Source organism: Ailuropoda melanoleuca, chromosome 14, assembly GCF_002007445.2.
Source record: "Ailuropoda melanoleuca isolate Jingjing chromosome 14, ASM200744v2, whole genome shotgun sequence".
NCBI classification, from domain to species: Eukaryota; Metazoa; Chordata; class Mammalia; order Carnivora; family Ursidae; genus Ailuropoda; species Ailuropoda melanoleuca.
In genome coordinates, this window is record NC_048231.1 from 28,112,545 (window position 1) to 28,128,327 (window position 15,783).

At 47.3% G+C, this 15,783-nt stretch overlaps 1 protein-coding gene across 1 annotated transcript in view; it reads right to left on the reverse strand.

The window, feature by feature from the left end:
* FOXN3 (forkhead box N3) overlaps positions 1–15,783 on the reverse strand; it is a 225,763-nt gene that overhangs the window by 208,826 nt on the left and 1,154 nt on the right. Inside the window, 1 exon segment of the mRNA XM_019800403.2 lies at positions 11,644–12,200. Within this exon segment, the coding sequence (XP_019655962.1) occupies positions 11,644–12,186 (543 nt within the window). The 5' untranslated portion in view covers positions 12,187–12,200.

Below are 15,783 nucleotides of genomic sequence, written 5' to 3' on the forward strand. Positions count from 1 at the left end.
CAAGCCACTGAATCTCTCTGAGCCTCAGTTTCCCCGCCTATAAAAAGAACATAATATCAACTTTGCAGTTGCTGGAAAGCTATGGGGTCATAGATACAAATGCCTCATGCAATTCCAAACAGCCCCCCATAAGCTCTGTGAAAATATCAGTTCCCATTTTGCACACTCGGTCTCCCGCATATGACTTCCCAACCCATTCCCTGCCCCCTCCCCACCCATGTGCAAGCTAACCCTAGTGCCTCGTGACCTCCTCTCTCCCAGCCATCCATCCCTGTTGTTCTGGCCTTCCTGAAGGGTCCAGCTAATGAAATTCTGTGTCATCTCCAGGAGTCCCGCCATGGTTCTACCAAACTTGAGGGACAATTTTCTCCTTTGGATTAACAAACCATGTAATCTTGGCCATTGGTCAATCCCTTGGCAAATGGTAAATACCACTTTTAACCTTCCTGGTCTCTTTTTATCTTTGCCCGGTCCACTACACCAAAGTTTGGTAATCTCTCTGTATGTCTCCGCCGGTCCTTGCACAGAGTAATTACATTTTTTCCCCACGTTGAAAATCACAATGTGATGACATGGGCTGGTTAGCAAGAACCATTACCCAATCTCTGGATCTTGAAAATCAGGACAACTTGTGTTGGATAGCTGACATTTATTCCTGTCTAGAACAGGGGGCCAAAGTTCATAATTTTGGGTAATCACTCAACCCTGTGATTACAGGCAATTTGAGGGCAGCTGGCAGGAAGAAGTAGCCACCAAAGAAAAACTTTGCTAGTTTGGGAAATGCCAGCCCCAAATCTATGGAAACAAAACGCAAGAAAGATGAAGTCACCACAGCAATGATAAAGAAGCAGAAGGGAGCCTTGGGACAGTCCCAGAGTTCTCTGGTGTATTCATCTCCAACACCTGGGACAAGTGTCTTGAGGAGACACAAAGGGAAACAGAAAGTACAAAATAGTCAAAAGCTCCTCTTATTTTTATTTTCATTATTGAAATGTTTTTGAAAGACTAAACGCTTCCCAGAAAATTTTTCATGGCGGGCATGTTTCAAGCCCCAGCCCCAGCCCACATGAAGGGGCATCCCAGCAGCGACCTGGATTCAGGACATCCTGCCCTTGTTTTGACCAGGCCTGAGCATCCAACCCAGAAAGACCAAGTCCGTGTATCTGGAACTATGACAGAGACACTGCAGAGAAATGATGGGGCTGATGTCGCTGGGCACAGGAGGCATCACATCGAGGGGGCTGGCGCCCAAGTTCCACCACAGCAAGCCAAGGGTGTCAAGAAGCAGAAATCAAGAGCCACAGAGGAAGCTAGACTGCAAACAAGAGAATGGAACACATCCCCACAGAAAGGCAGGGATGAGCATCCCATGTGGCCACCGAGGGACGTAGGGAGCAGTTCCAATCACCGCAGACCCAAGATGTGCTTTGTCTGCGCCTCATCCCCCGCCCAGTGGGACTGATTATTGTATCTTTGGGACAAACGCTCTTTACTTATGCCAACCTGGGTGGCTTTCTTTTCCTTGCAACCAAATGTGCCTCGACTACAACATTCTCCTTTAAGAGACAGTAAATAAATTCCACCGGGAAATCCCTCTTATAATCTATTTCAACTGACGGCAGCTACTTTTGTCTGATTTATCACCTCGGTAAGCCTTCCTTCTGGCCAAGGGAGGGGCTGCGATCTCTTTTTAAAACAGAAGTGATCCTACATGGGCAGGGCCAGCGTGTGCAGCCCTACATTACAGTGCCCTACACGATGCATCTAAACTAGTTTGGTCAGCTTATCCATTCCCTGAAAGCTGGGGAGCCACCACATCAGCAACTCCGTTGCTAAGGCAACTGCTTACTTTCCATATCAACTGCAAACTCGTTGCTATGGAAACACATATACAAGAAAAATTCCTCTCTCCAGCCAGGGACCAGATGGCAGGGAACTCAGGGAAGTCATGGGTTAGGGGGCTTTGCTAAATGGGATGTTTACTAGAGTGCACTTCTCTCATCATATCGGAGACACCACCAGTCCCGAGCACATTTAGAAATTACCACCTCGTTACAAAAAGCAAAGGTTTGTTTTCTGCCTGCAAAACTACAGGCAGGAACTATAATAACTACAGGTAAGTTATATTTGAAATAATTCTGAATTTCTCCCTCTACATAGGAACCTCTTTTGTTTTTATTCCCCATGCTGAATATACCCCAAAATGAACTCCCTAGTCGAACAGTAATGGAAATACAATTTTCAATAAGAACTGAAATAGAGGTTTGATTTTTCCTCCTTTCTGATGGAGAGATAATCCAGAAATCCTCTTTAGTTTCCACCAACTAAGCGCTAGCTAATGTGTCCTAGATTCATACCTCTGCTCTGACTTCTCTTTTAAGCTCGAAACTCACATATCAAACCTCCAACCTGATAGCTCCACTCAGATGTTCAAAAGCCACCTCAAATTTAACAGTCAAACCAGAATTTTTGCTCTAACCCCATCCAACTTCCCAACCCCAGGTTGCCCATAAACCTTCATCCCCAAACCCCAATCCTGGTCTAAGCCAGCATCATTTCTGTCATCTCTAACCTGTACCACGGGAACCAGTCCAGATATATGCTTCTCTCTGATGTCACTTTAAAACATCTCATTCTCTCTCTTTAATGTACTTTCTACTAGCCTTCTTTCTGTTCCTTGGACATTCAAGCTGTTGCCACCTCAGGGCCTTTGCACCTGCTGTTCTCTCTGTTCCCGTCTTTGCAGCACCTTGTTCCCACTTAAGGCATGGCCCCGTCAGCACCTCCGGGAAGCCTCCCACCCTCCTCCCCACCCCTCTCCAGCACATTATCCTGTTGTATTTTCTTCACTGTGTGTATCACTACCTGACAGACTACCTACGTGTCCACGTATGGATCTACTGTTTAACCTGGGCCTCCCCCTCCCCTTCTCCCTGCCCTATGGAGGGTCTAGAACAGCCAGGTAACGATCACAGGTCACCACTATATCCTCAGCACCCAAAACTGTGCCTGGCACTCCACATGTATGTGTGGCATGAATGACCACTGCTAAAAAAGCTTCGAAAAAGGACTGAACTACTTTGTGTGGTAAAGGCTGAGTCTAATTTTTACTTTGCAAACTAAGGCTTCTGCAGGGTCTCGGAATCCTGGCTACAAACACAGGTTCTCACTTTACATGACTACATCCGTGGAAGACACTGGAAAGAACTGGGCATTCCATGCAGTATTCTGAGAGTCCTTCGTGGGACGCTGCTCTGGGCCACACTGCGGTACTCTGATTTCAGGAGACCCTGGTTGCTTTTTCCCTCCACTAGAGCCACGATGAGAGTAGCGCTCATGTGACTTGGCCTTTTTTTCTAAAAACAAAGTGTACGAACGTTCTGCTAGCTGTTTTCTGTCTAATGACATTAGTTAAATCACTTATCGGTGCTGTCCCTAGAGGGGCACAGACACAGCCTCTGCGAGGCACGTCACGGAGCTCCAGCGAACGGAAGGCAACCCCGAACTCAAGCCCACTGGGCACAGAGTGGAACCCCACCTCTCCTGTGGGATCGAGGGGAAGAGACCGAAGGGTCACCGGAGAGCCTCTCCCCTGAGAAGCAGCACAATCTCTCCACCTGTATTTACTGGTCTCCTGCGGAGCTCACGAGAGCGTGTGCACATGCACGCACACACATCAAAGACTGCATCCCATTCCTGGAACGCTCTGTAACCTCACACAGCAAACCGGCAAGTTACTACTGAAAAAAACAACTTTACACTGCTATCTTCAACCATACATTTCCTTGCTTTTCTTCTTATCATGCTTGGCACAGACTACATCTTCACCTCTATCAAGCTATTGTTTTTGAAAATATTAAATGTAATTTAACCAGAATATCTTGAAGCAAAACTTTGGTTAACTGCCATGTTAAAAAAAAAAAAAATGGGTTGGCATCTCGGCTTTAGTGAAGTTACCAGAGCAATTTAAAGTTTCCCCCTTGGCGTCCTAGCTCCGCTACCAACTCCTTACCCTTATTTACATAACCTCCCTGACCACCCATCTCTCTCCTTCCTCTTCCCTGACACCGTTCCAACACATCCCTTGGGTCCAGCAACATTCATCTCCTCTAGACTTCTGTGACAAAAAATCCAACCCTTGCTTAGTAACACAACCAACGTTTTATTTGGGACTGCAATGGGCCCAGCCAAAAGACTACATTTCTTAGCCTGCTTTGCAGCCATGTGAGACCAGAGTATAGCCAGTGACATGAAAGCAAAGTGTGGAGTTTCTGAAAAAGCTCCCTCAAACTGCTAACTCAGTGGGACCCCCTCTGGTCCTTCCCTGCACACCCCTTCCTACTTCCTGAATGGAGAACATGCTAGCGGATGCCACTGCAACCACGAGAAGGCTCTGAGAATGGAAACCAGCAGCGACTGGGAAGAGCAGAGCAGAGAGATGGAATGTGGGTCTCTGTCCAACTCCTCAAGACTTATTTTATGTGACAGACCAATCCACTTGTAGTGTGTTTAATTCACTGTTGTTTGGATTTTCTAGAACAAATAGTCAAACCTCACCCTAACTAATCCATTCTTGGAGGTCCCGTGCTCATTCCCACACCAGAAGAACGCTTTGTGAATTCAGTCGAGTGCTCCCCCCATGAAGAGCACCCACATGCCCCACTTTGGGGAAGAGAAGCTTCTCTGACCTCAAACGACTACCTATCACTTACTGATCTGCCTGGCATGCTTCCCATATTTGTGATGGTTTATTCCTTTTCATTTTTTATTATGTCTCCTGTCTCCCTGCAATGCACGCTCTTAAAAGGCAAGAACCAAATCTCACTTTTTAACGTAACTTTTCACATTACCAAATAATTCCACTGAATAAACTAATAAGCAGGGGCCCATGGTATCTCTAAAATCACAGGTAAAGAGATACTGACGGCCTCCTAGTACGGAAGCACCCCACAGAACAACTTCCTAAGTTCTGACAGTAGCTTCAGGCCCGTGTTGAACCAATGGCAGCCAAAAGATAAACCCTCACAGGGCTGGTGAGATGTATTCATTGAGACAAGCGACAAATAAGTGACAAGAGTAGGGAATGGGAATAAGATACTTTAAGGGGACCCTGAAACCAAAATCCATAAACAAAAGACCTGCCGAAGAAACCACAGTATCAACAACACAAACATTACATTAGCCTTTTAAAAATACATAATCATCTATTGCAAGTGCAAAAATGTCCACTGGGAAGACGGTGGAATTTTCTACAAAATCTAAGATCTGCCATCATCTTGCCAAAACTTAAGAGCATTAAGATGACCAAGGGCTTCATGAGAGAGTATGGATTAATCCAAACAACCCACCACTGTTTGTGAAAGAAGCAAAACCCATGACTTTCAAATAGGAGGTCAGTGTGCCAACTTCCCATATTATTTACTGCAGAGAATTATCCTGCAGCTAAAGTGATTTCAAAGGGAAATCCCAAAGCCTCTTCAGCTCAACGGGGGAGGTTCTGAGAGCAATTTCTTGCTGCTTGGATATCCAGGCAGTACATCAATGAAGAAGCATCCCAAAGACCTACCAGGTACCATGAAGTCCTCCCAAAGGAAATGCAACATTTTCTGAACCATCCATGGGGAGAGCTACTGGACACTAATGGGGCCCTCAAGTCCAGAAGACCCAAGCTTTCCAGAACACTTGTAGGGATCCTTAGCAAGGTCAATAATAGGAGTCACTGTGGAAGGACTTGAAAAAGCAGGGTATCTTTGAAACAGAAGGGCCAGAAAAGAACGATGTGAGAAATAGGAAACAGATAAGCAAAGGAGGAGACCCTGAGGAAAGAAGGGCTTCTGCTGAGACATGCCCGGAACTAGGAGGAAAGTTTGGGAGTGGGCGGCCTCACTGGACCACAGGCCACACATTCACCTTTGTATCCTTTCAGCACTTGGTGTAGTTGAGTAGAGCAGCAACTGACCCCATAACAGATATTTTAAAAAGCCTTTCAAATGAATGAATGAATGAGCAGACAATGAACAGCTGGCAAGATCGGGACAACAGAAATGCCCCCACCCCAGCCAGGGCATCTAATACCTGGAAGAATCGGGAAGAAGCAGAGTCGGTGGGATCGGTGGGAGAGCATGGCCAAGGGCGGTACAGACTTCTTGGATGACAGAGGACTGGTATGAAGTGCTCCCTATTCCAGGGCCTGCGACATGGGATTATGTTTACTTCAAGCCCCTCAGAGACCCTGGAAGTCTCAACCTTCTGAGGCAACAAAGTCTACATTCAGCACAGACAACAGAAAGCAGTGAGCTAGGCCCATACTCAGGGATGAACAGGACAGTCGCCAGCCCCAGAGGCCGCAGAGGAAACTTCCACACCTCGTCACATTCTCCGCACGCCCCACCACCCAACAGCATTGATTCTTAGGACCTTCCCCATCAAAACCAGACTGCACAGTCCTTCAAAGTGCATTACTTATCCAAAATAAAAGAAGTCATCTCTTCTTCCTAAAATGACCATCAATGAAACAGGTACACTGTCTAGCATCACGGGAAAGGGACATGCTCTTGACTGTGCTGACACCACCAAGAGGAGGGAACTGGAGGCAACTATGCGTATGGGGGTGTCCTGCCATGTAAGGGATGTGCCACCGCACTTTCCAAACCGCCTTTGAAAAAGGATCTCATCTACCAGGATGGAGAAGCGAAACATCAAGGGGGCTGGGAACTGGGAGGGAGGACTCGTATAAACAGTGTCTATGCAGAGAGAAGGGCCTTTGAACTTGGGCCAGGTCCGTGGAGGGGGCCTCGGACAGATCCTGGAAGCAGGCAGCCGAGAGGGCAGTGGTAGGCTCCGTGCGGATGCCACATCTTTCCATTTGCTGACAAAGACAGAATCTGGCCCCAAATCAACAGCACAAAAAGATTCTCTATATTTACCTTTCTCTATCCCGCACCCCCAGAGTGAATTCTGGGTTGACTGATGTTATTTTAGTTCTAACTCATGCTCATAGAATAGTTTGAGGAAGAATGTAGAGATCATTTACAATAGCCTGTCTATGGAGGTGTAATCAAGTACCCAGGTTAATTTAAGCGTAAGGTCCTTCCTTCAAAACTGGAGGAAGTGAGGGTGAATTCCTATTCTGCTACTTACTAGCTGTGTGACCTCCAGCAAATTCCTTAACCACTCTGAGCTTAACTCACCGCTTATTTTAAGAAGGAAGATAGGACCTACCTCACAGGATTACAGTGAGGAAACAGGATACTGCATACAGAAAGTTCAAAGAAGGGGTGTCCATATTATGTCTGCTACTGTTATTACAAAATACAGGTGGTTCTTCACTTTTCCTGAGTCAGAGGTTCCATTAAAGAATCTAAAAACCAAACGAACAAAATCTTGGGATCCTCCAGGAAAATGCAACATGCATAGTCATGGGGCATGCAGTCAACAATTTCAGGCTGTCTGCAGAGCCTCTGATATCCAAAGACCCCCAATTAAGAAGCCCAGCAATTACAAATTCCTGCTTCTATGTGAAGGCCAAGACAGCCACCAGCACGAGCATCAAAACTAGAACCAGGTATCCTGGCTTCTAATCCGCTCCTCTTTCAACCAAGACGAGATGCCCATATTAATAAGCTAAAACTGTATTTAAAGCACTCATCCCCAGGGGCACCTGGCCGGCTCAGTTGGAAGAGCATCCGACTCTTAATCTTGGGGTCGTAGGTTCGAGCCCCACGTTGCACATAGAGAATACTTAAAAAATAAAAATAAAACACTCAGCCCTGGATATACTAAACATACTTTTGTACAGTGTTTCCTTGATAAACCCTCTTGTGATAACGTTTTTTTGTTAAATTGGTACGAAGAAAAAGCACAGAAATAGAAACACACATACCTAAATCATTATAATCCAGTCTATAAAAGGGCACTGCACTTTACTTCTCCTTTACAAGTACTCAGAGAGGTTAGCATGTGCTCATCTTAGAGTCTTAACTAAGATCTGTATTTAGGGGGTATAAAACTTACTTTGAAACTCTACTGCGATTGATTCAGGCAAAGGTCCATCCACAGAGGAAACCCTAAGCTGAGAAGCTGGTGGGAAACTTTGCAAAGATGGCAGCAGCTGATCCCAAGGGAACCCACAGCTCGCACTCAGCACCCCAGGGGGGGCCAACCAGCCTTCTATGTGAGAACACAGAGGAACTGTCCATAAAGCATTCTTAGGGGGGAAAAAAACCAGAACGTGATCCAGCCTTACTTCCGTTTCAAAGAAAACACAAGAGCACAGAAGAACATGCTAAATGAAATCCAAATGAAGCCAACAGAACACGGGGCACCCCACACTCAGAGGACGAGAAAAGGCATCAGAAAGGGGACAACACAGGGCTGCTGTCCACGAACACAGACATCAGGCACCTAACAGCCAACCGCACGGCATGAACCATGTTTGGATCCTAATTCAATCAAACCTTCTATAAATCCTCGGAGATCTCTGAATATGGATCTGGTATTAGGTGTTACCAAGGAAGTGCTCACTTTGTTTAGAGTGACACCGGCATTGAAGTGATATAAAAACTGGTGATTTTTCTTCTGCAAGCAGAAGGTAAAATGACATGAGATCTAGGATCTGAAGCCACAACCCCTTGCTAACTGTTGGAGCTGGTTATGGGCAATGGGGATGATAGGGATTCATCACACTACTCTCTCTCCATGTATGTTTGAAATTCTCCAGGATTACGAAATAAAAATAAAACTCTTCCACAGTCCTTTTTTAAGTCCTTACATATCTAAGTCTTGTAAGAGATAAAACGTAAAAAGAGAGAGAGAAAACGGAAGCAAAACTGTCTATTCTCCCCGACTTACTCATTCATGAGATGTTCCCGATGAAATCTCAGCTTTGGAAAGAACCCAAGAGGGCATCTAGTTCAGGGATTCTCAAATCTGGCTGCAAGTCAGAAACACCCATGGAGCTTATGGGTTGGGGACCAACCCACCTCAAACCGACTGAATGAGACTCTCCAGGGCAGAGCCGGGAAAGGCTCCTGGCTTTGAAGTGCCCCGGGTGTTGCTGGTGCAATCTTGTAAGATCCTCTCCCACATCCCAGGCAGGCAGGTATCCAGCAGGGGACGTGTTCCAAGCCCGCAGGGACAAGGACCACACAGGATTCTGCATTCTCAGTTCCGTCAAGCTTAAAACAGTGTTCTACACTTTTAGAAGAAAACAATGTGAATACAATGTGCAAGCCTTCCATTCTCCCCTTCAACGAACTTATTTCTCACCAACACTCGGCTGCACTTGGTCGCTGGGTGGTGGCCCAATCTTGGTAGGGGAGCTACCACCAAGTAAAATCCCCTGGGGAAAAAACAAGTTTACCTGTGCAGCCAAAGGGGCTTTCACTGGGCAAAGTGTCAGGGAGAATGCCTTCCCCTTTACTCAGCTGTCCAGAGGAGGAACCCCAAATGGAGGGGCCAGCTCCACGGCCCTGGAAGGACCTGGGAGTAACCCAAGAAGGGAGGAGAAAAGGGGGAAACTCACACCCTGGGCTCTGCCCTCACAAAATCACAAATGATGGGAACAAACTCCCCACCACAACACTGACTGGCATTCAATCAGAAACATGTCAGTACAGGTCGGCCTGGCTAGGAAGCCAGAACTCCACATTTCGTAAGATTTAACAATCTCAAATCCTTCAAGCCAGTCCCCTTCCACAGGCGGTATCGGTGTTTATGCAGAATGACAACCGTCACCCCTGGAGCACCCGACCCCCAGCGTGGGGGCTGGGGGCACACAACGGGGAGATGGCACTCCTGCCCGTGTGCCATAAAACACGCACCCCGCCCAACACACCTGTCACTTGGGGGGCTAAAGAATACTCCTCCCAAGCCTCTTTGCATACTTTGGAGTTGCTCTTGTTGAACATTTCTGAGTGAGCGTTTGCTCAATTATTTATGTGTCCTGGCTTCGTGGCAAACACAGGAGCAGGAAAGCAGGAACACGCAGGGCAGGCTCACGCCACGCGGAAAGCACCATTCGTTGCCTTCTTGGGGACATGTGGCTTTGGGGGACCTGGACAGCAATTTCTTCACTATCTTCTGATCCTGGAGTTGCTTTCTAAGATTCTCCCCTCCTAACCACAAAGACCCACCTATACAGACACTTTTAATAGCACAGACTTGGTTCTTCACAGGGGTGCCGCGAACTCTCTTCAAGTTCCAAGAATGATGGTAAAGCAGTCAACAGAGCCATGTCCAGAGGTCGGTCTCCTCATGCCCCTTCTGCGATGTGGAGGGGAGGAAGGAGAGCAGTGGACACCCGGGGACAGCAGCAGCACCCCACGATTGTCATGGTTAGGTAAAAAGAAGGACGTGGGGACTATTCACACTGGCACGCTGGACCCAGGATCCAGTGTGTCTACACAGCGGTCAAAGCAAAACTCCTGAGTGTCCACATCTTTCCTGGTGTTCCCGGGTAACTCCCCTCCTCAAACCCTGCATGCCCACTCCCCATCTTGAGCATAAACTCCAGGAGAACAGCATTTGCAGACAAACGTGTCCAGCGGCAGTAAGGAGAAATATGGCTCCTTCCGATTCATATTCTACCATGTCCAAGACGAGCAGTTTGCTCAGGCTCAAGATTCTACTGGAAACAGGACCATATTTCTGGAGAGAAAGGCCCCAACACACATGCACAGCCAGTGACCCCACATCCGAACTTCAAAAAGGGACAAAAGCAGGCGGCCAGCTACACATTGCAATGTCACTACCACGAAAAACAAGGCTGAAAAATACAGTAATAATGCGAAATCTTTGTGGAGAGAACGTTTCCCAGCTTATGTTTTAACTGTGGCTCCATTAGTTTTTGGAACTCCAAAGTCAGATCACAGCTCTGCATTCCAGCCCTACCAGTCAATCCTATTTCAACTGTACCTACGATGGTATTACAGAAACGATCTCACTTCAGCAGGCCAGGAAACCTGGACGAAGGCTTTACAGTCAAAATTCAATCTTTTGGAAGCCCATCTCTCTAACCAGCCCACCCTGATTTTTCACACCTGGTGTTTCGAAGTGGCCACTTATGGGTACACATGATTCTATGAGAATCACCTGGGCAATTCATGTCTTTCTTTGTCTGGTCTTGGAGTATACTGTTTGGTCACCTCCCAATGTCCATTACTGTCCATTTATTCCAGAATCCTGGAGAGGCTGCCTCTCTCCAAGTTACTACTTAGAAAGAAAAGAAATGCCATTTTTCTCTTATCCCGGGTGGCAATTTTCCTCAAATGTATATACACATACCTCATGGTTACTGCTGTCCTTGGAATACGGACCTGTGTTTGTACCATAAACCCAAAGTGAGCCATCCACACTGTGGGATGATACTAAGAACCCAGCCAGCGTGCAAACCACTGTTTTGTGATTATGTTCGGATACCACAGTGGGAAACCCTCAATCTGGCATGAACACCAAAAACACGCTTCAACTAATATGTTTAAGGCAAAGGAATTTCTTTGCAACCAAATAAATGAAATAAAATTACTCATTTATAACTGCTATTTTGGTGTGGTGAATTTACATTCCTTAAGATTTTTCCCCCCATGGGGAGAAATAACACATTCAAAAAAGAAAAACGTTGAGTTCCAGACGCAGAGGGCTTACCTGACTCCTCTCCTTGTCCACTTTCTTAAAACACTTATTCAAAGACAAATTATGTCTCACTGAGTTTTTCCACCCGGTAGGTGCGTTTGCAAAATACGGAAAATGTTCCAAGATCCAGTTGTAGATATCCTTCACTGGCAGGCGTTTCGTTGGAGAGTCCTCGATGGCCATAAATATGAGGCAGCTAAAGGAGTAGGGGGGTTTGCAGTTGGGGTTCTGCCTGGCATCGTAGGGCATGTCAGAGTGGGCAGGGGATGGGGGGGTGTCATCGTCCAGGTCCTGGACAGGGCTGACACTCCTGAGGACCGACTCCCCAAAGCTCTTCAGCAAGTTCTTGCTCTCATGAAGCCAGTTCAGATTGGTCAGCTCTTCATCTTCCATGGCCCCCTCTTCTAATCGGATGTCAGGCAGAGAGAAGTCGAGGTCATCGTCCTCCTGCAGGGCCTTGGAGAAACCACTGCCCCGGTAACACTGACTCAGCCCACTGGAGACACTAATTCCTGAGCTTTCTGGCTTCTTACTGGGAGGCATGACTGGACCCATTTATGTGAAGGCTCCTGGTAAACACATTACAAAGAAAAGATGAGTTGGGGAAACCCAAAACAGAGAGGCAGCTGTGCCCTCCTAATTCTTCTGAGCCCACCTCCCACCCCTGCCGCCTCTATGGACCCCCGGCCCCACGGGAACGCCATCTCATGGCTCCCACACTGGGTAACACAGACCCACCACTCCACCACACACAGATGCACTAATGAAGTAAAATCAGTCCATGTGCACGTAGCCCAGCGACTGCCTCTTAAACACAATGAGACTGGAAGTATTTACAGTACCTTTAATATACAAATGCATCATGAAAAGAACAGGAAAATCTACAAAGCTTTCTTCCCAGATTTACATTACCATTATATTATCACTGCACCCCACTGATAATAATCAGTTATTTCTTGGTGCCTCAGTTTCTCCTCAAAATATGAATGTATACACAGATAAAATTCTTTCAAGCCTCACAATAAACACTACAAAGTAAAAGCAATGCACCCATCACTCCTGTCACTTGGGGTTATAGGCCTCATGGTTTATCCTTCCCTCCCCCACCAAAAAAGAAAATACCTGTAAGTTTAAGGCCAGGTGTTTCAGATTAAGTTCAACTGTCTCCACAAGAAAACCATGACAACCGCCCCAGAATTAACACTCTGACCACAGCTGCACTGATTGGTAGTGTTTTATATTTGTATCTTTCCTCCACAAGCCTTGGCCCCAAACTCTGCAACTTTAATCACAGTTGGCAAGTCTAAAGAGTGGTAAACAAGGAATTCTGTGGGTTGGAACTGGAGGAAAACGTACATTCAATTATTGGGACACTACACCCCAAATGAACAAGTGAGTAACTTAGGGCACCGTACAAATCAATGGGAATATGAAGACAAGCCATGAACTGAAATCAGAATTGGTGAAAAAAATCAGAAGAGCAACTGGCAGCTTCCACTCTGGAAGGTAAATGCAACAAAAATTGCTACAGAACTCTATTCTGCACCCCCCCACATGCCACCCCCATTTTTATCAATGACCTAGAACAGGGAGTACAACTTCTGATGAGAAAAGAAAATGAGGACGTGGCAGGTCCACAAACAGAATGACCCCGATAGATACAAAGCATATTCAACCCTCAAGTACTCAATGTAAGATAGAACAGTAAAGATAATGAAAGAGGTCTCCCACTGTCCGCTTGTAGCAATCACACAATGTGCTGGGTTTAAGAAGCATGTCTGTTTTATTTCTTCCCCCTGAGTAAGAAGATCAAGCCATCTATCTAGAAAAAAAAGAATGAACACAAAAGCAGACATGATCATTCTAAGGCTCTAAATGCCCACTGACAGTGTGCTGAAAGTAACTGCCACTTCAGCTGGGGAAGCTCTAGAATGGGATTCTAGAAAGCATAACGCGAGGCACCCAATGGCCAGCCAAGGGTGCCTGAAAACTGCAGCACCCTCCCTCTATCACGAGGTAGACAGACAGAACCTGCTGGCAGAAGGCGGGAGAAAGCTCTCCGCAGCTGCTGAGAGCTGCCCAGCTCCAAGGAGAGAAAACTTCCATGGGCATCAAAGTCTGACAGAGTCAGGGCAGTTCACGTGCCTCAACTCCAGCCACAGAAGTACTTCTGTCAAGCAAGGAACCTACTAAGTACAGGACATGATTTAAAGAATAAGCTAGTATCTTTAGATTTGGGGTATGACAGAGACCAACCTGACAATATTTTTACCCTCTTTATGAACAAATCAAAGCTAGGCTTGTCTCTCTCCAAGTTTCCCCAGATCCCATCACAGAACCCTAAGTTTCTGATAACCAGGAACATCCATCCACACAGTAGAGGACAAAGCAGAACGAATACTCCAGCCACCGAAGTCAACTTCAGCTCCAGATGAAAGTTTTACGTCTCCTGAGCTTCCAAACAGGAAAATTATATCATGGCTGACAGTAATTTAATTGCACTGTTGCTATGACAACATGCTGCTCTTTCTTTTCAATTTGCTTATTTGTCAGTAGCTTCCCAAAGGAACTAACACACTATACTCCATGTTTTCTTTTGTTTTAAACAAACATTGCCAGCAGTATGGTTTTATTAGAAAAATGGCACTGTGGAGAAGAGGGTGACGGGGGTCCACAACCCCTTGAATCGTCTGTCCGCTTTGTGTTTCTGTGCCCCCATACTCTCCGACTGTTAAGTGCAACCCTATAAATCCAGCATTTTCATAGCAACGGTATCAAGAGCTGCTGATCACTACAGTTCCATTTTAAAAAACAGTTCCCAGAAACCACAGCTGAGGAGTTTTCCATTATTATACCCTAACTACATAATTTGCCAAATCTTTTTTTCCTCCTATTTCAGAGGGGGGAAAAAAAAAGCGAGCTAGCGAGAGCGAGAATCCGGATCATGTGAGTCTGCAGTTAAGCAAACATTTTTAATCTGCTGCCAATAAGGTTGCTCCACCAGCTACGCAAATAGTTATTCACTAGTGACCTCCTTACAACTTTTCGGTTTGCTATTGGTTACATTCCACACACACACACACACACACCCTCTTTTTGTTTTTATAAGACTTGCTGTGTTTTGTTATCTTATTTGCTTTTCAACGGAGAAAATCCAGCAGGAAAGCTAGTTCTTGCCTGCTATCAGAAGGTTTCCAAATAACTGACAAATACATTACTGGCCCAGCTTTGAACAGATGTTCGAAGCGAACTTTAAAAAGTTAAGAAATCCTCTCCAAGTCGAGCAGGGCAGTCGCGAGTTTGGAGGGGCCGGGTAACCCCCCTCCGCGCGCGCGCGCACACACGCACGCGCTCCACTCCCGTCTACTGTACTTGTCAAAAACATTTCAAGGGGACCTGCGGGAGCGGCGATTGGCTGCGTCCCGCGTCAATCAGCGGCGTTGCCAGGCAACGAGGAAACTGCTCTGCTCCCCGTATACTGGGCAATTGGGAGCTCGCATACCTTCACTGCCGGTCAGATGTCATAAACCTTTTATTGGCCGCACCGCGGCGAGCCTTAAAAACACATCAATAAAAGCCCGCCGTCCCCCCAACTTCTCCAGGGCCCAAGGAGGGTTTCCTAGAGAGCCAGGGTGAGGAGGGGTCGGGCCTCGGTGGTCTCGGGAGACGCTCACTGCCGGTGCCAAGACTGCACAGTTTGGGGGGAGGGGGCATCTTTGTTAGGAGCCTGTTTCTCATCTTGGGGTCTCCCCTAGATCGGCACCCCCTCCCCCGGCCCAGAACGGCGGGGCTCCCGTCCTCCGCGGACAATACCAACTCTGCTCCTTTCGGGCGTCTTTCGGAAACCGAGGCACCGCACGGAAACAGCCCGCACGTCGGGGCAGGAAACTCTTCGGACCGGGCAACTTCCCCGCTCGGGGGCTGCCGTCTCCCCGCCCGGTGGGGCCCCCCCTACTCCAAGACCTCCCCCCAGGAACTACGGAGTCCCTCGTCTGCCGAGAGCGGCGAGGTCGCCTCCAGGACTGCCTCGGACGAGCGCCCCCGCCCCGAGTCACCCCAATCCCACCGGGGCGCCGACGGGAGCTGGGAGCAGACTCACCTGGCCGGAGCGGGGCGCGGGGGCGCGGGGGCGCCGCAGCCCTTCAGCGGGAG